Source organism: Acanthopagrus latus, chromosome 24 (assembly GCF_904848185.1).
Source record: "Acanthopagrus latus isolate v.2019 chromosome 24, fAcaLat1.1, whole genome shotgun sequence".
Lineage (NCBI taxonomy): Eukaryota > Metazoa > Chordata > Actinopteri > Spariformes > Sparidae > Acanthopagrus > Acanthopagrus latus.
Genome location: NC_051062.1, coordinates 4,079,031 through 4,103,291, shown reverse-complemented (window position 1 = coordinate 4,103,291; position 24,261 = coordinate 4,079,031). Strand labels below are relative to the sequence as shown.

At 45.0% G+C, this 24,261-nt stretch overlaps 1 protein-coding gene across 2 annotated transcripts in view; it reads left to right on the top strand.

The window, feature by feature from the left end:
• The first annotated feature begins 192 nt into the window (after positions 1 to 192).
• The window catches only part of appa (amyloid beta (A4) precursor protein a), a 39,896-nt gene continuing 15,827 nt past the window's right edge, over positions 193 to 24,261 (top strand). Inside the window, exons 1-7 of one of the 2 annotated variants that reach the window (XM_037091692.1) lie at positions 194 to 464; positions 19,379 to 19,546; positions 21,646 to 21,775; positions 22,026 to 22,138; positions 22,634 to 22,824; positions 23,163 to 23,494; positions 24,057 to 24,224. In XM_037091692.1, the coding sequence (XP_036947587.1) occupies positions 405 to 464; positions 19,379 to 19,546; positions 21,646 to 21,775; positions 22,026 to 22,138; positions 22,634 to 22,824; positions 23,163 to 23,494; positions 24,057 to 24,224 (1,162 nt within the window). In that variant the 5' untranslated portion in view covers positions 194 to 404. Of the gene's footprint in view, positions 465 to 19,378; positions 19,547 to 21,645; positions 21,776 to 22,025; positions 22,139 to 22,633; positions 22,825 to 23,162; positions 23,495 to 24,056; positions 24,225 to 24,261 lie in introns of both variants that reach the window. The other variant, XM_037091693.1, reaches the window with a different exon arrangement.

Here is a 24,261-nt window from a genome sequence, read left to right as displayed (position 1 = left end):
CGATTGAGTACGACCGGTGACGACCCCCCCTGTCTCCATTTGTTCACATGAATGATCGATAAATGTTTGACTGTGGGAATGTTCAGTGCGTAAAAACGGGCGTGTTGATGGAGTCTGTGTGCGTGTGAGCGCGCGCACAGGCCATAAAAGCGCGTGTGGCGGAGAGATAACGTGGTAGACTGCGTGTGTATGTGTGCGATTGCGTGCGTGCGCACGCGCGTGCGCTAATCCCACTCCGCTGTGGTCAGGTGATCCGGCGCTCAGCAGCTGTGCAGCCTCGGTATCGCTCTCCATCAGACAACGGGAGTCACCGGCGCCGAGCACACTCAACCTCTCGCCCGCACGCAAACGTCAAACCGTTCGGTGAAACGCTGCCTTCAGGAGCGTCCTGTCAGCGAAACGACATGGGGGACCGAGTAGCTTTACTGCTGCTGGCCGTGGCGGCGTCGGCCCTGGCTGCCGAGGTAAGAAAATTTCGTGTTTTTTTTTCAGTGGAAGAATTTGTAGTTTTTTCCACCATATTGTTGAGTCAAGCTAGCTGGCGCTAGCTGCGAGGAGACCGGAAGCTAATCGATTGCACCTTCGGAGCTCAAGCCGAGAATGCGTTTGAGGGAGGGTATTAAAAAAGCAGGTCATTTAAATTAAATTAGATGAACTCGTGATATTGTATATAACAGCATTTCGTTTGTTCTTTAAATCTTCTGTTGCGTGTGTTAATTTGTATATATCGTTAACCATTTACATCTCCATTCGCTTAAAGGCTTCAACAATGCGAAAATTACGCACATTAAAGCAAAAAAAAAGAGAAGTTATTTTCACGAGTTGCCAAAGCTGGTCTTATTCACACATTGATACTTAGAGAAGTGGAAACTGAAATTAAACGAGCAAGGTCTTTTGCCCGTCGTTTTATCTTGAAGGTTTTAACCGGAAGCCTTGTGTAAAAAAACCCTCGCCATCTTGACCCTGATTGTGAGCACTTGGGTGTTTCTAAATCAGAGACTACATACATTTTTGTACATTACACAACCACTAAGGTATAATTTTTATATTCGTTGTCGTTTGATGAGTAATGATTAACCCTCAGAAACACGAGATGTAGATGAATAAATGCGAATTTGTTCAAAACACGCCTGCTCCGATTCTCTGTAATGCCTTCTCCCTGGTTAAAGTCTCCCTTTAAAGGCTGTCGGAACTGATTTATTGGGAGTGTGTGACAATGGGGAAAAACGTCCCGACACCCTTGATTTGAAGCTACACCCACAGTGTTTCCCTTTTCTTCTTTTGTGTAAAACCCAGAAGCAACTTGCCTCTTTGCTGATTTCAGCGATCCAAAACGAGCTGCCCGCTTGTCAACAAATGATTTTACCCTCACTAATTCTGCGGGATAATGGTCCTGAACGCAACACGCGTGTTGTTGTTTTTTGTTTGTTTTTACTGTACATCCGGGCTAATTCAGGCTAGTTAAAAGTCATCACGGTAAATAAAAGTCTCATTTTCCATATCTCCAGGGCTGATTTTCTTAGGGAGTGGGCGTGTTTTGGGAATGAAAATATAATATGACGTTTCTGTGCCCTTTTTAATTGATGAAGACTCAGTGGCTTATTCTGTTGTGGTCGTGTCAACGAAGCCGTGAAGATGACACCATCCCTCGCAAAAAAACAAAAAAAAACCCCGATCATCGCTCTCCGTCATATTTCAGCCAGGGAGAGAGGAGAATAGAGAAGTAAGATGGCGGCGGTGCACTGCAGCATTTATCGAGGGGTCGGGAAGCTGGGAAGCCCAACAGGAGCCACGACTGCTGCCTTTTTCTCCTTTTCGTGGCAGAGTTTGCGTGAGAATATCCACGCTGGGAATGCACGTCGTTCTGTAGTAACGTCTTAACAGCGGACCGAGGGTCACATAATCACTGCACATCCATGTTTTGGGTTTTTTTTCTTCTTCTTCTCCTAACCAAGAATACCGCTTTGTTGATACACACTGCAAAAAATAGCCCATCTATTTTTAACACGTCTGACATGTCACTTAAATGACTCAAATCCCCCTTATGTCACCATTTTCAGCCATTTTGACGCGCATAGATGTCATCAAATGTCATGTCATCGCTGTGTTCTCGTCTTGGTAGGGTCTCATTTCCCCTTTTGGTGTAAGGCTGCTATTTTTTGTGCATCTAGAAAATACCCAACACAAGTGAAACACTTGACGCATGAGTGTTGGGTGTTATTTATTTATTTATTTTTTTCCCCTGTCACCCATACTAACGGGTGATTGTTTTTAACACTTCAGGTCGAGCTGCTGATGGGAGTTTTTCGAGCTGGCCACGCTGCCTTCAGATATTCACAGTGTGGCTTTGTTGTTGAGAGAAATGACACATTCCTGTGTGACCGCAGGGAGCCACATTGTTTCAGGCGGGACCTGCGGTCGTGGTCAGGGAGCAGCTACAGTTCACCGTTTTCATGTGGGATTTCTGGCTGGAGCAATTACAGCTCGCGTTATGATAAAGGTGTTAGCTTGTAATAGATCAATGCTGCCAAACGATTGCTATCATACCCCCTTTTAGGCCCCTTTGTTTTGCTGTCTCGAAACGTGGAAGCTGACCTTCACTGTCTCTCCTCACGCGGCCTATAATCAGTGCACTTGGAATGAACAGTTTGGGCTCCTCATCAAGCAGGAGCGTTGGCTTTGTTCATAATCCGTCGCTTAGCTTACTTTAGGCACTCCTTACCCTTGGACTCCAGTATTTACATTACAAGCATCAAAGGCAGAAGTTATGAAATGCGATTGAATGCTTTGTTTAAAGTTTCTGGAGTAATGTAAGGAAGACTAAATCAGACTTAAAAAATTAGATGTTGCAAGCGTTTTTGATCTTGTCCGGGCCTGTTTAGAGCCTTTCGCCGCTGCATTCACACTCTTTTTGAACACACGGCTCCAGGAAGCCACTTCTCCTGACGGGCCCGCGGTGCGGAGCGTGGGAGTTGGATGCCAGCCTTTGTATATTTGTAAATCCTTGGGAAATGGCTCTTGGATGGGCGCAGGCAGCCTGTTTGTGTGCATACTGCAGTCTTTCAGCCTGGGGCGGACCAGCCCTCTCCCCTTATTAGTGAGTTTAATGCCATTATCCCTATTGGCACTGCCAGTGTTTCTCTCTGGCACCTTCCTCCGCTGCTCACGCTGCAGTTTCATTTCTTTGAAGGAGAAACCCAGCCGACACTAATATATCTCCCCCTCGCTTTCCATTTTCTTATTTCACTTTTTTATTGGGCCCACTTTCGACTGCCTTGCCCAGAACTTCTGCTTCAGTTTGTAATTTGCATTTTGCAGAATCCAGAGTTGTCCGGCGTAAGAAAGCTCATAATCAGAACGCAGCACATCTTGTGGCAGTGCTGTATCCAGGTCAGCTGAGGCTAATATCGTTGAATAATTCAGTTTCTCAATCTGTGGATTTATTTCTGATTGTTGACTGTTGAGCTGACCTGGTACCAGAGACGCCTCTGCTCCCATTCTGAGAGACTGACACCAAAAACCAGATGTTTGCTGCTGTGTTTGTTGTCTTGTTTGCTATATTTAACTCGTGTGTAGCTGCACTGTCAAAAATGTCTTTATCTCCATGTCGATTCTGAGCATCAAAGCGGTTTCAGTACATATTTTTTTCCGGTATTGATACACCGATACCATTTTTTTATCACTCACTCCAACACAAACATTATCTGAAACATAATGTTGACCAATCACTCATTCGATTATTAAAAAACAATCAAATTAAAAAGCACTCAGGGCTGCCAAACACGCTGCTTTCAGATGCTACATTCCATCTTCTCTGTTGTATCTCCTTATGAATTGAATGTCCTCAGGCTTTGGATCGTTGGACAAAATGAGCAATTCATACTCTTCACCTTCAGCTCTCAGAATTTGTCATTGACATTCTGACCGCGCGATTCGTCTTGTAAATGAAAAAGCTGCCATAGAAAATGAGAAAATAGGAGCTGGTTGTGCCGGTCAGTGTAGCGATATTAGCTTGCTCTCTATGTGCCTCTCGTTCCTCTCAGTAAACAGTGGATATTGTCATATGGAGGGGCTGGATGTCCTCTTCATAATGAGACACGAGAGCAGTTAGTCTCCAGCGCTCCCTGTTTCTTTTTTTTGTTTGTGTCTCTGACGTTCTTTCTCTTAACCTTCATGTCCCACCAGTGTTAAAACGTTCCCTGTTCAGATGGCACATGATGTCCATCTTGGTTGTGTCAACAGCAACAATGACACCGCAGCGTTCCCAATTAATGTTCCCCCTGTATCCCCCTCTGTCTGTCCTGGAGAAAAGAATTCCTGACCTTTTGATACTGTTGTTTCTGTTGTCATGGTCCCTGGAAACGGGGATGACGCTGATGTGTTTGCTGTCTTTTGGAGCTGCATGGCCACTGTTTCTCTTCTCTGTCCCCCTAATGACGCTTCAGACAATCAGGTTTCCGGGCAGTGATGGGAATCAGCTGTTCATGAACACTGGAAATGTTTTGATCTAATAGTCTTTGCTTCTTTCTCTGTGGCAATTTTATATAATTTCCTCTATCCTGAGGCTTCTTTGTGTGTTTTCCTACTGAAAGGTAGCATCCCCCCCTTTCAAAGCATGTTAGGAATCTGGTAGTGCTGATTTCAGTGGTAACAGACCAGTGCATCGCTCATAGGCGTGCTTTGTGTTGTGCAACCAGGTCTCTGAATGAGATACAGCTCGATGCCAGAAGGTTTGATTAGATTCAACAAGTATCTGATAGCAGGAGAAACCGTTTCCTCGCTTGTTGACTGAAGAGAACATTCTGATTTATAGTGCAGGTCTGTGCTGAAATGCTTTACCGAGAGCAGCACCAAGGAAAAAATGCTGGCCACTGAGCAGTGATCGAGGTGCTCAGCCACTGTTAGAGAAGTGTTGTTTAGCCAGTTTGGGGATTGGATCGAAAGCTCATTTGTGCTCAATGTTAGATACGTATAGGGACACAGATGAAGCCCCCCGTCTCTGCTCTGCGTTCATTTCATCCATATCGTGTCCATTATTTAATGCATAGATGCGGATGAAACACAGGGATACCATCCGTAATCATGGTGGATAGCATAGCTAATATGTAAAGCAAGACAACCATAGGACATGACAAAGACATGTGAATGATGGCGTCTTCTGCAAATCCTGCTGAACATTCATCCCAACATCAAGGATGCAAGTACGTGAGCAGTTGTGGCCATATCATTGAGATTGATTTCTTTCTATTTTCATATGTAAAAGGGACATTTTTCAGTCTTAAGAGCCTCATTTTTTGGACTGTCATGAAGAGCAAACCAGCGCAGTACAGATACAGTATTGCCAAGTTGTAAAAGATGGCTTCTACATGGACTTTTGTAGAGTTGAAGTCTGGTTGCATTAAATCATGCCAAGACAAAATGTGAATGATACAGCTCGTGTACAGAACGTTCCAACTGGCTACTTTGAAGTTGCGAGTCAGTCCCAGGAAAAAGCCTCTTCATCATGCTCATCTCTTTATGACTGGCTCATAATGAGCTCCATTAGGTCAAACATGTACACACTCCTGGCGTTAGCGCCTGGCAGTCTTCAGGGAAACCAACATTATCCCTCCCACTCCTCACATTAGAGCGATTCTCCCACCAGGCAACACCATTCATCACCATTGGTGCATTTTTTCCATCTGTAAATATCAGCAGTGCGCCACGAAGACACACTCTTCATTCTCGCTACTGCTGAGTAAGCAGCTGTTGGTAGAGAATCTGAATAATAAGCCCGAGAAACGGGTCGCTGTGACCTGCACAATTACTCAGCGGCACATCCACCTTTCGCTTCATCACCGGGGCAGCTGCACACCCTGCATGCACATCGCATCCTGTAAGTGTCAGGTGTCTCAGTCAAGGCTGTGGTGTGTGTGTGTGTGTGTGTGTGTGTGTGTGTGTGTGTGTGTGTGTGTGTGTGTGTGTGTGTGTGTGTGTGTGTGTGTGTGTGTGTGTGTGTGTGTGTGTGTGTGTGTGTGTGTGTGTGTGTGTGTGTGTGTGACCCTCCACCTGACCTGTGATATGACCCAGCCTGTCATAATCTGACCAAGGCCAATACAATCAGGTGTTAATCATGGATTTGGCCTCACAGATGCAATGCTGTCAGCGTGTGATGGATGAGTCAGTATATGAATTTAACTGTGTATGTGTAGATAGCGTAGCTTGTGTTGCAATCAGTATATTTTATGGTGTCTGTGTGTGTGTGCGCATGTCATCCACACATCCTCGGGCTCGCCTCAGAGGTATCTGACTTAATGATGCAGCCCATTCAGCATGCTCTGTGTCCTCTGTGTTGGATCCTAGACTGGAGATGAGAAATGAAGCAACGAAGAGCCGGCTCACCTCTGAGCTCTCAGTTATAAGAGAGAAAAGGTCCTGCCGGCACCTCTGTGCGACTTTTGGTATTTATTTGGGGTAAAGCGCATTAAGGCTGATAGATAGCGGCTCGGCCTTGAGATGAATCCATGAAACCAGAGTGGCATGCAGCATATTTGATACGTCTGTCGTATAAAAGCATAAAAGCTCAAAAGTGGGTTGGAGACGCATCTCTACTTTCAGTTTAGTAACTAAGGAGAATACAATACAGTCGCAACATCCCAGATTCAGTTGCAAGCAGATCGTTGTTGCACGTCTGCCCCCTTTTTCCCTTTATGTATCCAGTCTGCCTTCTCTCTGCTCCAACCGACAAAGGATAGTTACACAAAAATGGATATTGCCACTAATCTTGATTTACACGGCAAACGCAATATCTGTCCAGAATAATTGTAATTTTACCATAACGTGGATCCATACCCACCATAATAAAATGTAAGCACCACCTAAGTTGAGGAGAGCTTCAAAATTAGCTAAATGACCTTTTACCAGATCTGATGGATGTAGGTGGTAAACAACAGACTTGTTCAGCAAGTTTTTGGAGTTTTTATGGTTTACCTGCTCTAGCTTTTCCAACTTTTATGTAAAATTATAAGGTGTGTATGTCCATATGGTCCATAATGATGTGATTATGCTTTTTGACAAACCCTGAGTATGAGTATAAAAATATAGTCACAATAGCAGTCAGTCAGAAGACTGACCCTAACCCCCTACCCCATGAAAACAAAAAGAATTGGATTAGAATTGCATTAGTGCCCACAGAGGTTGTGTGCAGGTGTCAGAAATTTGTCATGCACATATTTCCACTTTGAATTAATACAAAAAAAATCTTGCATAAATGAATGTTAATTCATGAATCTATTAGTTTAAATTTGTAAGGCAGAGTTCAGGAAGAGCATGTACTTCTAATGCAACTTTCACTGACCACTGCCAACACCAGACACGTTGCCAGAGGCAGTCGAGGTTTGCGACCAAAAGGTCAGAAAGCTTCCGAAAAGTGCAGAAATGGACTGCAGAAGTAGGAGTAAATATAGATATATTTTAAAGTATGTCCCATGATGCTGTTGGATTAAATGTCTGCTTGGTTGAACGTTGGCGCTGAATTAAAATGAAAAGAAACCCATTAAATTTAGAATTCTTTATATTATTGTAGCAGTTTGATATGACAGCTCAACGCTCAAAGCACAATCTTTCCATCAGAACCCGTACAAACCGATTCCTCCTAATGAACCTTAGAGATATTTCCTGGAACCACAGTGGAGCTTGACTCTGTTCTCTCTTTTTCCTTTTACTAGCTTCTGTCGTTCTCATATTTTCATCTTCTCAGCACTCTTATTTTTTTTCATTAAATGGATTCACACCAAGAAATCGCTTTGCCCCAGTACATCTTTGATTCCTGCTGAGGTTGCTGACTCATTACTTTAACCTTTCCGTTAAAGTAATTCGGGCTCTTTTTGAGAAAGTTTCTGCTCTGTGGTGAAGTTCTTTCGTTTAACCAACTCTACCGACACACAGAAATGCCCATGAGGGCCCTTGTTTTCCTCCATTTCAGAAATGATCTCATCACCTCGTCCTCTCACTTCTCTCATCCCAGTCTCCTCTCCCCTCATCGTCCTGGGTGTTCAGGGTTGCCATAGCACTGGAGTCTTCCCCAGGTGCCTGGCACTTGGACTATAATTAGGCTGCTTGTGTGTTATTCCTGTCGTTCTTCACACCCATTCCTCCCTTCTTTCTCCCTCCTTTTACCATTTTCCACCAGAGCGATTTCTCACATTTTCTCTTTTCTCCAAAACGCTGTGTCATCCATACAGTATGTTACTGATGTGCTGCATGCCCTCGGCTTGAGATTCACAGTTCAGAGGGTTTATGAAACTAGTACCTATTCGTGTCGGGCGACACACCATCAATTGTAGATGACAAGTCCTCTCGGAGTCCAAGTGTGAAATTGGAACACTCGTTTAAAATGCCAAGTTGTGTGTGTGTGTGTGGGGGGGGGGGGGGCTGTGGATGTGTGGGTGGGTGTAAATGAGAGAGGGCGAGATGGAGATTTGCGTCAGAAAATGGACGGGTATTCTTGACCGAGCCCTACTATTTCTGGAAGTGTTTCCTGTTTGGTCTCCATGGTAGAGACGGACTTCCTGTGTTTGTGAAGTCGAAAGGCGTGATGCAGAGCTAGCCAAGTGTGTGTGCGTGTGTGTGTGTGTTGGTTGTTGATTTCTGAAATACAGAGCTCTCCTCTTAAGCTAACATTAATCATAATTGAATTCTTTTAGTAGTAATTATGAATAATGTAATGTGGATGTAGGTAAGTAGGACCCTCTCGATACAGAGAGTGTAAGTGACTAATGACTCGTTGTGGATGATGATGATCCTGGTGGAAACACTGACTGTTTACCTGCCGGTCCTGTGGAGGCAGTGCTCATAGCCACTGATGATAATTCCAGTCATACACACACCCATCAACACCCCAGGGCCGTGATTCACAATGACACTGATTAGCCGTTCCCTCGACTCACAATCATATTTTTCGCTTTAAACATGGTTATTTAGCTTCTCGTTTGTACATATTTAATTTCAGCCTTTTTAAAATGGCATTCTGCAGTCTTTTCAAGGACAGAAAATTGCCGCTTTCAGCTTCATTTAGCCTCTTCTGAGATTGAGGGTGGTGAGCACATTAGGGGAACTGACTAAGTTAAAACATGTTGTTTATTTTGTGCTTTTTTCCACCAGCAATTGAGTCGGATAAGAAACGATGTAAAACGAGTTTTCAGTGTTTCCTGCTGGGGAAAAGAACACCGCTTTACAATCAGAGAATGAAGATGCTGTTGCTACAGATGCATGATGGGGGAAGGGTTGACATGTGCGCATCCAACAAAAGGGTAGCTAAGTATAGTTCTCCAGGGATGAAATTAGTATTGCCCTGGCTCCTCTCAACAAAAAGCAAAATAGGATTTTTCAGTTGGACTTTATTATGGCAGAAAAAAATCTCTGTGGCAATCACAAGTTTATGGTGCTCTCCACAGATGAACGCCACTTTCATAATATCTGAACACCACAGCCTTTATTTTAGGTATCTAACCAAAAAACCCTTTCAAAAAAACCCACTGACTTCAAGAAAAGGGAACTGGAACTGCATAAAAAAAATAAAAACGTATGTGAATGATTTAGGACTCACTCCTGTGGCACTCTGTTGGGAGTTTTTATTATTGTGAAAAAGCCCATTGGAAACAATAGATGCTGTGACATTATGTAAAGCAGGGGGATATTTTGATGTGTCTTCTAGGTGGAGAAAGCTTGAGAAGAAGATGGGAATAGTAGCAGCAAAATAAGTGAATAATATTTGATCTCACTCATCTGTCACATCAAGGTTTTCAGCTGCCTTCCTCCCCCCCGAATAAGATCAGCATCATTACAAGAACAAGCTCATATCATGGACCGACTCTGACTAAATCATCAGTCAGCTGCCTCATGACATGGGACATTGATGCATCTTTTCCGTTTTGGCAGAAAAGCAGCAATCGTTAACATATTTTTGGGTGAGATCATAAACAGATTTTCCCAGTTCCTGATCTGAGCAGCCACAGTTCATGGTGCGATCACTGAGTGCCTCCTCAGTGTGCGCGTGGGTCCATCTGTGTGTGTTGGCGGTCCTCGGCAGGGCGCCGCTAAGCCGGACGCCAGTGAGGTCAGAGTCAGTTTAGCAGTCTGGTGCTGAACGAGTCGGCCATCGCACCAGCTTAGTCTAAACTCTTACGGTACTCAGAAGACCTGCACACACACTTCCCTCACGTCAGCAAACCGGCCCGATGATGAAATTCCTGCTCCCGGGTGACTTGGATAATGGGTGTCGCTCAGAGGGAGGTTATAACAGGCAGTTCCCCGGCGGGCTGAGAGCTGGCTCCATCTCCATGGCGATTATAACTAAGGAAACCAAGAGTCCCCTCCATCAGGTCTAGACAAATTAAGCGGGCAGAAGTCAGAACTATTTCTCTTACACACTTCTTCTAATCAGATTTGAAGCAGATTTGTCTGAGATGCTAATTCCCGAGGAACCCCCCGAGACAAAGCTTAATCGCGTTGCATATGAATGAAGATAATGCTTCAAACAAACTTAAATTTCTCCCTCAAAGACTCCATGAAAAACTTTTGAAGGGGAGGACTGCGGGGACGAGCTCTGCGTAGTAAGAGACGCACTAAGGGAGCCAGCACCAGGCGGGCGTGGTTGATATTAGGCAAATCGCCATGTTTACAGTACAAACTGAACTTGGAAGAAACATTGCAAGGGTTACTTTGTACACTTTATGCCCAATATTTATCCCAGACTGACTCAGATGTATTGATTTATGCTCGAATGAACATGATGCAATGGAGTCTAAGGTTCTTGAGGTGCTCGGGGTTTCATCATTACCTGTTCCACCTGCCTCATTTCACTCCAGCCTGCCAGAGGATGAGCCGGGCAGCCAATCCCACCTCCAGGAGTACGTTATTTTTCTCCCTCACATATTAGGTTCAGAGCTGGCATTCGCCCCGGCATTTATTTATTTATTTGATGAAGGCATTCCGTCTGGTTTTACATCAGGTCTGTAATTGAACGTTCGGCCAGCGGGGAGTGTGAGGCCGGGGGGGGAGAGAGGGTCCGTCTGCTCTGTAATCAGCGAAACGCACTACCTACTGGATCTACTTCCCAAAGGCTCAGATAGCATCTCTCTCACACACACACACTCACACACACACACACACACATACACACACACACACACACACACACAAACACACATACACACACACACACACACACATACACACACACACACACACACACACACACACACACACATACAAACACCGGAGCAGGATAATTTAGCACCCACACTTAAAGCCCAGTCAAAGATGATCTGAGGGGTTTAAGTAACGGCCATGTCTGCTTGCCAAGGTGACTCCAGAGTGTGTGTGAGTGTGTGTGTGTGTGGACGTGCGTCGCCGCCGCGAGCGTCGAGCCTCTCTGTCACCTCGCCAGTCTTATCTAATTCGGCCGTCACACATCCTCCAGAGCTAAAGCAAACAAATTCCCACAGTGATGCATCTTGTAAACAACCCGCAGACAGCCGCGCTTCCGCCCAATTCCACCGCAATTGATTGATTAACGGCTCAAAGCGGAAGCAATCTTAACTTTATTGTATTGCATAACACGTTATCCCGGTCATAAATGTTTAAAGGCTACCCAGGATAACTCATAAAGACCTTATTTGCATTGTGTTTACTGCCTCTCGCAAAAAAAGAAGAGATGCCTTTTTTTTTCTCTCTCTCCTCCACACATTGATTGTGTATGGGTGCCATTGTCAGCCGTCACCAGTTGACATGATCTTGGGCGTGGTACATTGTGTCCCCAGCCCGGACAATGAAGCCTTGTCTTGTTAGCTGCTAGCCTGGACGTAGCTGTGGATTCCTGTTTAAGATGTGTGCCAGCAGATAGAGAGAGAGAGAGGGAGAGAGAGTGTGTGTGTGTGTGTGTGTGTGTGCGTGCGTGCGTGGGTGCGTGCGTGCGTGCGTGTAGAGCTCCTGCAACACATCTTGCTCACCAGGGAGTCTCCCCCGGGATGAGAGCTGATCTAAAACACCCTCCCCCCTCGTCGCCACCCCCCTCCTCCTCCACCACCTTCACCCAACTCCCCATGGCAGGCCTGGGCCACTCAGATAAGACTGTACAATTAATAGCACCGCAGGACCAGCGCCCATGGGGACACTTCAAAGATTGTATGTGTGTGTGTGTGTGTGTGTGTGCTTACTGTGCACTCGAATGCATTAAAGTGTGTGTGTGAGCGAGAGGATTCGCGTCCGTGTTTTTGGTTTGTAAGTGTGACGCAATATTTCTCTCCCTGACACTCCTCATTTACATTTAATGGGTGATGAACCTGCTCCTGCCCGTTTTCTTTATGTTTCACAAAAGAGCCACACATGTAGAGGGGCCTGTGCAGTTCCATAGAAAGAAGAGAAGAAGAAGATTTTTTTTTTTAGTTTTAGAAGTAATGGCTGAATTCCGGTAGAGCAGAGCAGCAGCCATTAGTTGATTAATGACTCGTCGTTTATGACGGTAAATGATGAGTTTTTGTATGTTGGACTGTTGGTTGGATGACAGAAGCAATGTGTAGGGGTCACTTTAGGAAAATGTAATGCTGTAATCGATAGCTGAAGGCCTTATGCGACGTCTTTTCTTTCCATTATGATGGCATGGTACTCTTAATTGGTAACTTGGTTGCAGTCACACAGGTTGAAAGCAAACCAACATTTTAAGACAGATGGACATTAGCCGTGTTATCTTGACTTGGACTGAGGATTTTCTCCATTGATCAACCGCTTAACTCAGTGTTTTTTCGATCCTGGTCCTGGGTGGGCCCCTGCCCTGTGTGTTTTTCGATGTTTCCCTGCTCCAACACGCTGCCTCAAATTAACGGGTCCTTATCAGGCTTCAGCAGAGCTCTATGACGTGCTGATCATTCAAATCAGGCCTGTCTGAGCCGGGAAATGTCTAAAACATGCAGGGCAGGGGGTCCACCCAGGACCAGGATCGAAAAACACTTCCTGAACTCATTCCCACTTCAAATATTTAAAAGAATTGTTTCATTTATAATGATTTCCATATCTATGTAATTTATTTTTTGGTGAGTAGCATGTAGGGACTGCAAAGATCATCTCATTATACAACCCTGTTGTAAAATTAATTTAAATTTAGAAAATGAATGAATCTTAAATAAACAAATTAAGAATTAACTTTTCGTCTGGATTTGTGGTCTCAACTCCAGTTATACTTTGCTGCAAAATCCAAGTCAGACAAGCAAAAGACAATTTGATCATCCTCAGTAAGAAATTCAGTCTCAGTCTTTCAGGATCCACAAAATATTTTCTGGAGCTTCACAGCAGATAAAGCGATGCAGCAGTCTGCAGCACGGGGACTTGATTTAAAAACTTTAAAAACAACCCGCAAAAAAATACCCCAATAACATAGAACTTCTCCATACAGCTCGTTCTGCGTAATCTAAGTCTCCAGAAGCCCTGAGATCCCAAATTGATTTTGAGAAGGCATTATTTACACCCACCACAGTCAAGGTTTGCACTAATGCTATTAGCATCACAGTGGAGATTTTGTTCTAAAGTAGGTGTAAATAGCATCCTTTCTAATCAATTTGGGATTCCGAAGAGTTGGATTACGCCCGACGAGCTTTATGGAGCCACTTTATGTTGATTTTCTTTCAGTAAAAAACATGTCCCCTCCTACTTCTTTTTTGTTGTAAAGCTCCAGAAATGTTTTATGAACTATGAAACCTTACCCAACTTTCTCTCTGCATGGAGGGAGGGTGAGCATGTAATGACTGAATTTTCATTTTCAGGCGAACGTCTCCTTCTTTACGTGTGTAGGTGATTTTCAAGGCAGAACATTTGACAGCCCATCGTATCTTGGCTTCGCCTGATTGCAATTCAGGTTGCGGTATCCAGCTGTGGAAGTGGGTCACCTGTCTGAGACGGGGGGACCTTGATTTCTCGACTCGTGGCGTGACATTAAACACACGTACACAGTTCGTGCGAAAACGCTGCAGCGAGCGTGTCGTCCTCATCATAAACGTCCTTAGGGTAGCAGAGCACTTTGTCAAATTGCACTCACAAATAATCTCACTTTAATCGCATCACAAACTTGTATTATTATTGTATTACATGATTAGATTGTTGCTCTGTCCTTTTGTGTTTTCTTTCCTTTATGCACCTCCCTCGGGGTAAAACAAATTCCATTCATCCTCAAATTATTATGGGGATGTTGACTGCTTTGTATAGTTTATAAACCAACATTGCATGCCCGGCTTTAACAACTCAGACATGGTCTATGTGCAATTTAATTTCTGTGGTCTCATATGCGTCAGCAGGCCTGGGAGCTTAGGTCTGTGTTTTCTTTCCGTGACCGACTCGATTTTGGACGCGCGGCTGAATGTTTTTCTGTTTTATTGTGGAATTTGTTTGCTAGCGTCCCTCGACTGCAGCTGTTTGGTCCGTGGCTCCCCATTTCTTCTTTCTTCTCTTCGAGCTGTAGAAGCATTGCGTCAGACAACGTGGATAATGAAAACCCGCAAGAAGCTGGGAAACATTTTTTGATGGATCACTGCTTCGGTTGCGTCACTTGTAATTTCTTTGTCGGGGGGGAAGGGGAGAATTAGCACGCCAAGCAATATGTGAGCAGGGTTTCTGCTGACTTTAATTCAGCTATCTTCTCGGGGTCAATCTCATAAAGCATCAGCCTCCTTTCCCCTGGCTTATTCCCTGTCGATACGGTGATGGCTATCATGCCAGATTGAGACCAAAGGGGGATATTTCTCCTGACCAGGCTGCTGTCCTAATCCTCAGTGCCCAGATTACTGCTCCCTCCCCTCCCAGCAGGACGGCCGGGCTGGCAGACTGGCAACACTGTGAACCAGAGCTGAGATCGGATAAAGATGGAGAGAGAGAGGGAAGGAGATGAGGGAAGCCTGCGTCTCCTGCTATAATATAGATTTGTCTAACACTCCGCCGCTGATGTGTCTCACCAATTGTCAGTCTGCCTTTTCTTCCAGTCCATCTGTTGCTCGCTGGGTTTGTGGATTCCCAGCCCCGCCAGGAGAAAAACAACAACAACAAAAAAAACCATAACCCTTTTTACTCTCGCTGTCATTATCTCTTCTTTACGGCCAGGATTTGCAGAATGCAAATTGAATGCAATCCCTTATTCCTCCAGTCGTTTGAAGACATAGAAGGGAGGCGCTGTGATTATTTCCGCGCGCACTATAATCAACCGTACTGTTTGTCTGGAGGATCCTTCATAATTTCATGGTAAACCGGCGCTGAACTTCACAGAGAAAAAGATGCAGTCATTCTTTTTCTCTAAACTACCTCTGTCTGACACCAGAATTCCCCATCCTTTCTCCGCTCAGCCCCGCCTGATTTCCTCCAGCCTCCCTCTCTGTCTCAGGCCCTGTGTCCCCACATCCTTTTCTGTTTTACAGAGTGCTTGACCTTCCGCTCGAGCCCGAAGGCTTATTGTCCAATTCATCTGTTCTCCAATCTCTCTCCGGCTCTCGGCCATTGTGGTTATTGTTCTTTCTCTCACTTTCTCCTCGCACTCCAGCCCTTCGCCATCATCCTGGGACCCTGATTTATAAGCTTGCAGCGAAGGCTTGGCCAAACCTCCCCTCCTCCACCTCCTCCTCCTCCTCCTCCTCCTCCTCCTCCTCCTTCTCCTTCAGCAGAAGACAGAGCAGTGGAGAGATAGCGGCTGAGAGGCAGGAAGGAGAAGGCAGAGCGATTGGCGAGGATATGATTTGCCAGCCAAAAGAGGATGACACAAAGAATTTGAATGTCAGCGAGCTCTTGGCACTGATTTGCCTACCTGTGCCTGCAGCAGAGAGGAAGCTCGGTTATCTCTTTCAATAAGCGACAGGGAGAGGCCAGAGGGTGCGCAGATAAGGTCAAAATGAAACTGGGCACCCAGAAAGTAAGTTAATTAAAAGATAGCTCACATGCAGATTGACTTTTTCAAGATAATTTGAAAACTTTCTCGCTCTCCGTTTGCTTTGGGTTTTTTTAACGAGCAGGATGGGATTTGATCTATGCCCCCGTTAGCGCTGCTCACTCCCAGATGGCCGTGTGGGAATCGAGCGACAAAAGCCCTAAATAACCCTGTGTGTTGCAGATGGCTCAGTGTCAAGACTGATGACCACCAGTGTTAAGTTGCCATGTGTTGGAGCTGAGGAGGGGGCAAGAGGGGATTTTACCTACTTTGTGTGCGTGTGTGTGTGCACGTCGGGGATTTACTCATTTCCGTGCTACTACAGCTTGCGGCTCACCATGTCGGCCTGTGACGCATGTGAACTTTGCAGGTGCATATTTGACCGCTGGAATCAGGTTACACCGATCTGTCTGTTTGCCGTTTCTACCCCCATTTGACAGTCGGTCGGTTGATGTTAGACCTCCAGGGACACTTTTTTAGACTTTTATGATTGCACTTTCCTTTATTCATAGAGAAGCAGTAACTGTGAGGTGGAGAAAATGAGCCACATGGGTCCGAAGTACAGTTAAATGTTCAGGTGACTGACTTTTCTTTAAGTGGGAATGAGTTCAGAGTGAAAGTTAACTGCCACCAGGAGACAAATTAACACAGAACAAATGATGTGGATATAAGGCTTCCTTGCATCTGGGAGTGTGTGAAAGCAATCTGTTGATATTTTTGTCAATTAATAAATGTCAGAAAATCGTTACAAGCAGTCTTTCCCAGAGCCTAAAACGATGTCCTCAAATATCTGTTTTTGCCCACAACCCAAAAATTTTAGGTTTACTGTCATAAAACAGGAATCACACAATTTTATCTTTTTCTTTTCTTAGAAACCCTCGGACCGATTTAGCAATTCATTTTGCAGCTCTATTAGTAGATTGCCATATCTGGTGGCCACAAGACACAATCTGAAGCATAAGCAGATCTAAACCTCGATGAACTCTGATATAGTTCATAATAAACCAACACGCCCATCCTGAACTGCCTCACTGAGTGTATTTCTCAACACCAGAGGTGGGACTCAAGTTCGTGAACTCCCAAAACACATTTTGCAATTACTTTCTGGTGGCATTCTTAAAGGCTGAAGCAAGCAGGAGGAATGTGCTAACTGACAGATGGAAAAGAGCAGTGTTCAATGTTGAAAACATAAATAAGTCAGAGGGAAAAGTCGTATTAGTAAAGATGGAGAAATTTGTAATATACCGATGGAATAGTGATCACTGATATTTTAAAACTCTGCTCAGTCTTAGAAAATATGTCATTCTGTTTCTTATCACTCAGACAGATATTCAAAATGTCTGTTACACAAATTACCATATTTCATTAATTTTTGTCAAAAATGAGTCAAGCTCCTCTGAATGAAAGTCCACCATTCTGATGTTTCAGATCTTCAAACATAACACTGAACCGAGTGCTGTGTATTTACCATATATCAGCACTTACCCGTTGGCAAAACGCAGATAAACATAACTCACTCTAATAACCATATTCTCGCAAAAACCCTTATTCTGCACATCCAGGAACACTTACCTTTTTACTGCGCATTGATTAGAGAAACATCTTAAATTTGGTGAATAATGAATTTGAAAAGCTCCTAAAAGCATGAAGTGTAATGCCTGTGGACACCCTGATTGAAGAGAAACATGACTAAATGAGTGATTGGCTGTTACTTTAGTCGATTTCATATAGCGTCCGTGGTCTGAATGAGCAAATTCCCAACTGTTGACAGTCAGCTCTTGCCTGCACAGATACAAAGTTATCACCTGGAATGCGTTGTGATGTCTGCAGGTCTCAGGTGTGAATCTGCAGGATAGGAATAGCATCAGGTAATGCACAGGTGATCTCGCAGGCAATCCAGCGCAATATCCCCACAATAACTTCTTTGTTTGTGAATCTTATTAATATTTTGCATCTGTCGTGACCTCCACCAATCCGCACCCTTTCGCCTCTGGAGGCTCGACAAAATATGACGCAGAGCTGAATTAATCATACAGGTGTTGATTTATGTGAATCCGAAGCTCCCGTTCTGCGTCTCTGAGCCTGAGTCGTCTTCCTATTCTTCCACTTAGTGTATGAATACAGTTGATGTGTATAAATGATAAATAATAGGAACTGATAAAGTTCATCTTTCAGATGATAGAGCAGGTAGACGCCTGCTAAACTGATTCAGGATTCGAGCTTGTATTCAAGCCGATGGCCCCCAGCAGCTATTCTCATATTGGAGGAGAGGCCTTCATGCCCCCCGGCCGCTTCAAGTCTGGAGGAAAAAATATGCTATCCATCTCACAAAACAGCGTTTGTTTGCCTGCCAGGGCCTTCAAAACCATTAACAAGATTAGGGAGCGCACAATGGCAACAGTCCCTCTCCTCCCTCCCTCTGTCTCCTTCTCCCCCCCCCCTTTTTTCCCTCCCATTTTGTTCTCGCTCATTTGCCAGTACAATGCAGACATTCAGTGGTTTGTCTGCACCTCCTCTCCTGAGGGAACTTCAGCACAAAACCTCTTCATGCAGGCAGACAGCAGTGGCACACACACACACACACACACGCATACGCACGCACATGCAGAGGCAGAAACCAGCACACAGGAGCGTAAATTAACACAAAAAATTAATATATGCATGCCAGGGGCGGACTTTCTGTGTCTCTCTCTCACTCGCTATCATACACACATGCACACACACACACACGCACATTCTCCTTCCCTTCAGCCAACCTGCTCACTGTGTGCTGCGCTAACAGAGAGAAATGAACCGAAAACAAATCAACAGAGGTTACATAAACACTATACTGTCCTGGAAGCACTCTTTTTAAAAAGCCTGCGCGGACCCAGAGATGTACACTATTCCCATAAATGGCACTGCGCAGGGCAGCTGCGTGGGTGTGTGTTCTTGTGCATGAACATCACAGACAACAGAGGGTGTACTGGATTGCTCCAGGCCTGTTGTTTGAGGCAATTTATTTCTCTGAAGCTATTGATTCTTGTGTCCATCACTGCGTTTTTTTTGTTTTGTTTTTTTTTACCAGCATTCTTCAACAAGATCTTTGACAACTCCCAACACCAAATATGAACATAGGTGTGGAGCATGATGCTAGCACTGCAGTGGTTAGGAGTTGTGATGGTAGGGGGAAAACACTGAGATCAAACCCGAAATGTCGATGCGATCGGAAGAGGCGAATTTCGCCCCTGTGCTCCTCTCAGCCCCTCATCTTCGTCTCTCCTCTCATCTCACTTTTCATCAAACGCGCTAATCTCCTCTCCTCTTCCGTCTCTATCTAAGCAATAAATTTTAATTGCATCCGTCTTGAATCTTTTTCAGCACAAGTTCTCAAGGAGGTTTTAACACGAGTGGTATATCTCATTAAAACCTGCCTTCTCCTGTCTGTGTTCCCACTCCTAGGTGCCTACAGACGTTTCCATGGGTCTGCTGGCGGAGCCGCAGGTGGCCATGTTTTGCGGCAAACTCAACATGCACATCAACGTGCAGAGCGGCAAGTGGGAGCCGGACCCCTCGGGCACCAAGAGCTGCATCGGCACCAAGGAGGGCATCCTGCAATACTGCCAGGAGGTAAAGTGTGGGGAGTGTGCAGGCGATTTTTAATACCCCCAAATGTTTATTTCCCCTGTAGAATCAATTAAATCTGATATCACACAGTCGTATTAATCCACCCTTTCAAGCCCATATGAATCACGATTGTGTATTCTACTAAATCTGCCTAAAGGGGTATAGATATATAGATAAAGAATGTAGGGGTTGTTGGTTTAGTGACCATTTGTAATCATCATTTTTAGTGCCTGTCATACCCTCAAACCGGCTCTCATTTGGCTACGTGTCCTGTGATATATGGAATCCTTAAACTGTAATTACCCAGTGTTTATTTTGTTCTGAGAGAGCAATAAGCCGTGGGTGATAAATTTTTATAGTCGTGACATTTTAGAGGGATTTTTGGGTTGGATAATTTACATTTTCAGCCATTAAGCTGACAGCTTCAGCGCAAATTAGAATGATTGAGCAGGTAGCAGCGCAGCTACTTTATTGAGAACACTTTAGGGGAGTGCACAGCAAGCAAAATTGGATTGTGTGTTGTTGCTTTTTTTTGAATTTCTAGGAGTTTTACAATTTTATTTTGACATGTTTGGACAAGTAAGGACACTTTTCCAATGGTATCAAAAAAAAAAGGCTCAGAATGGGAGATTTTCTCTGTGTTTCAAAAAAGTCCCTGCTCGAGAGGGTGGCACTTTTCAGCAGCAAGAACTTTTGGGGTGGGACTTACAGCTTTTACTGGCATTTTGTTTCAGGAACCATTTTTTAAAATCTGCGACCAAATTATTTATTGTGCTTTGACACATCAATATGGAGTTACAGAAAAACGCATACAACAAATGGACTTATGATCAGCATTGTTGGATTGTCATGCTGATCATGATGATGTAACGACAGCTTTTCATACCTCAGCAGACGCATTTGCCTCATCTTCTTGGGTCAATAGAACCTTTTGTTCTTTAAAAACACGTTCCCTGGAGTAAAAGTTCCACTCTTCTCTCTACAATCAAGCAAATCAGCAAAAAGAAAAGTATTGTGGATATTAGAGGGCAGACAGAACAGTTCGTTCTCGCTTCTTTGAGATGATATGAGAGCTCAGCAAAGTGAGTGGGTTATAGAGTCTGCAAACAGATTTGTTTTTTACTCACCAAAATCCCCCAATTTGGCAGGATGACACGAAGCCAAAACTCTGCTCAGTAAACAAGCTGCTTAAGTCCTTGTGACTTCATTTTAAAAGCTCTGGAAGGGCTTTTAATTAGGCAGCATGAAGCAACCCAACGAAAGGCAGGAACATAACACAGTGACCTCGTTGTTTGGCCAAAGAAAAACTGATGCTTTGAACACACCGCACATGGTTGACGGTCATAAATAAACTGTTGTGGTGACTGGAAGTAGCCTTCAGCTACTGTCGTCGTCAAACCGCAAGACCACGTGTCTGTGGTAGAATATTTCAGCAGGCTTTCACTGAGCAAATGCGCCATATCTGAAAAGTTGTGTGATAAGAGGTGATGCATAATGAGATTGCTCTGAAAAGCATGTAAGAGAGACTCAGAGGAAGATAAGCTATCTTTCCGTTGTTACCACGGATAATAAATCCAGCGATAACAAACAATCGGTCTAAAAGTCCCAGCTTTTACACGTTTTAACATTTTGAACTTATAATATCAAAAATTGAAAGTAGAGATATGAAGAGGAGGATTTTCCCCGCCCGGAGCTGAATGGAAAAGCCGATTTGGCAAACGTGAGAGTGACAAGGAACCAAGGGGGAATTAATATCTGCATTCAGGGAGGCTTGAAGGGAGAGAAAACAGAAGAGGAGGCGTCGGGAAAAAGAATGAGGGGAAGAGGTACTTGGGGAGGGACGACGCGTCGACTCAGAATATATTGTGCAGAGGCAGATGTCATGCATGGCTGAGAGGAACATAGAGGTAAACACAGCCGAGTCTGCCGAGCGGAAACAGCATCTGGGAACACCACGGTAATGTAAAGATGGAAATACCTCGGAGAAAATACAAATTTACTGAAGTATCGGAGCACAATATGTGAATATCTCAAACTATTAAGCGCTTTTCAGATGCTTGTAACTACGTGACACCGTTTTGATATAAATTCTGTGCGTGCAGGTGTACCCAGAGCTCCAGATTACCAACGTGGTGGAGGCCAACCAGCCAGTCAGCATCCAGAGCTGGTGCAAGAAGGGACGCAAGCAGTGTCGCAGTCACATGCACATTGTGGTGCCCTACCGCTGCCTGGGTGAGTCCTGTGTATTTTACTGATCTGCAGTTTTAGCTCTCACGTGAAACATTTCTAGGAAAGCAAGAGAGACAAGAGAAGGCCGGATCTCGCTGTGGTTACCGGAGCTGGAGTCAGCTCTGCTTTAATGGGAGTTGTCAGCGTCAGTTAAAGTATGTCTTTAAGCCGTCAGAAAGCCAGGCTGAAGCTGCCCATTGTGTATGAATTATAGATATGAATATTGTTTTTTTTTTTTTTTTTTTCGCTGCAGTGGGAGAATTTGTGAGCGACGCTCTGCTGGTGCCTGACAAGTGCAAGTTCCTGCACCAGGAGCGCATGAACCAGTGTGAGAGCCACCTGCACTGGCACACTGTAGCTAAGGAGGTGAGTACACACACACACACAGACACACAAGCCATGTTTCCACTGCAGGAACTTTCCCCAGAGACTGGGAACCTTCAGAGGAAGCCGATGTTTTTCCACCGCAGGGATCAGGGTCTAGATGATGATGATCCCGAGGCGTAATTTTACCCCCAAAAAAGTCCCTGTGGTGTGTAGTGTTTTTGTGAGAGTACAGCAACTTTGAGGGTGGGGCTTGCTGTGATGTGAACATTTCTGATTGGACGGGCACTTGCAGCATTTTGTTCTACCATTTTCCTTTTTAAATCTGCAGCTTTTGTTCTTCAGTTACAGAAAAAAGGCATTCATTAGAGCGGTTGTCAATCTTTGTTGCATTCTCCTGCGCAAGACACAAAATATGCAAACGCAGACAACAACAAGCCTTTTAGTTCCTGGGACTAAAAGATCCTGGTGCTTTCTGTGGAAATGTAGTGATAGACTTATCAGGGCCAGCAACTGATTTATTCTATGTCTGTGTAGTCCTGCGGCGACCGCGCCATGAACCTCCATGACTACGGCATGCTGCTTCCTTGCGGCATCGACCGCTTCCGAGGCGTGGAGTTTGTGTGCTGTCCCGCCGAGGCCGAGCGTGACGCCGACAGCGCCGAGCAGGACGCTGATGATTCCGATGTCTGGTGGGGTGGAGCGGAGACTGACTACTCTGACAACAGGTACACACACACACACACACACACACACACAGACACAGATAAATGAGGGCACAGCGGCAGCATAGTAATACATCAGATGATCATAGATACTGCCACTTTCATTTTCAACATTGCCGTGAGGATAGAATTTCTCTCCTTGGAAGCAAACTGCAGGTTGGTTCTAATTTAAAGTCTCTTCCCTCCCCTCCCTCCCTCCTATTCATCCTCCCCGCCTTCCTCATTTCATCATCCCTCTTTCTCTGTCACCTCTCCTTCCCTAAATTGCTCATGTTCTCTCCATATGTCTCTTTACCCTGTCCCTCCCTTACCTCCATTTTTCACCCTCCCCCCCTCCTCAGTATGGTGCGGGAGCCCGAGCCAGCAGAGCAGCAAGAGGAAACCAGGCCATCTGTGGTAGAGGAGGACGAGGAAGAGGAGGAGGCACCCGAGGAAGACAACGAGGAAGAGGAGGACGAGGAGGACGTGCTGGACAACGACCAGGACGGAGACGGCGAGGAGGACGAGGAGCCAGTGGAGGAGGAGGAGGAGGAGGAAGAGGAGGAGGAGGGAGACGATGACGATGACATCATCGACACGCTGGACGACAGCGACGATGAGCCAACCACCAACATTGCCATGACGACCACCACTACCACCACCACCACTGAGTCCGTGGAGGAGGTTGTCAGAGGTGAGGAACATTTCAGACATGGGCACGCGTGTCCAGTTTTGGTCTAAATCTTATATATAAACTTCTCAGGCTGCCTTGAGGTCTTTGAAAAGCTCTGAAACCATTTCAAATTTAAAAAAGAAAGAAAACACAGCAATCAGACGACAGGCTTCTTCACATTTAGATTAATTTGGAACAAGCTCAGCAGTACAACATCGGAACATGTTTTCTTCTCCATTTTTTATGCTTTGCTTAACACAACTGAACCTCGTGTTCCTCAACAATTAATTTCCCGCTGTCATTTTTCTTATTGTGCTCATTTGTCATCTCAGAGCTCCTATTAGCTACGTCCCATTAGAACCGGGATTGGTTGTTCCAGCCTTGTTTTCTTCATTTCAGTGTTAAATTGCTCCTCAATTCGACCGCCCTGTTCTGTAACATCAAGTCTTGTGATTTTTAATGTGTCTCTGAATTGAAGTGGCATGTTTTGTAGGTGAACACGCCACTAAAAGATGACGCACTGAAAAGGGATTTTGGTGAGCTAGAAGAGTGTGGTGACAAGTGTGTATGTGTGTTCTCCAAGATGTGTGCTGGGCCAACGCAGAGACCGGTCCGTGCCGGGCCATGCTGCCCCGCTGGTACTTTGACCGCCAGGAGGGCCGCTGTGCTCAGTTTATCTACGGCGGCTGCGGAGGCAACAGGAATAACTTTGAGTCAGAGGAGTACTGCCTGTCTGTCTGCAGCAGCGTCAGTAAGTCCTGACCTCGACCGGCAGCTCGCTCGTTCTG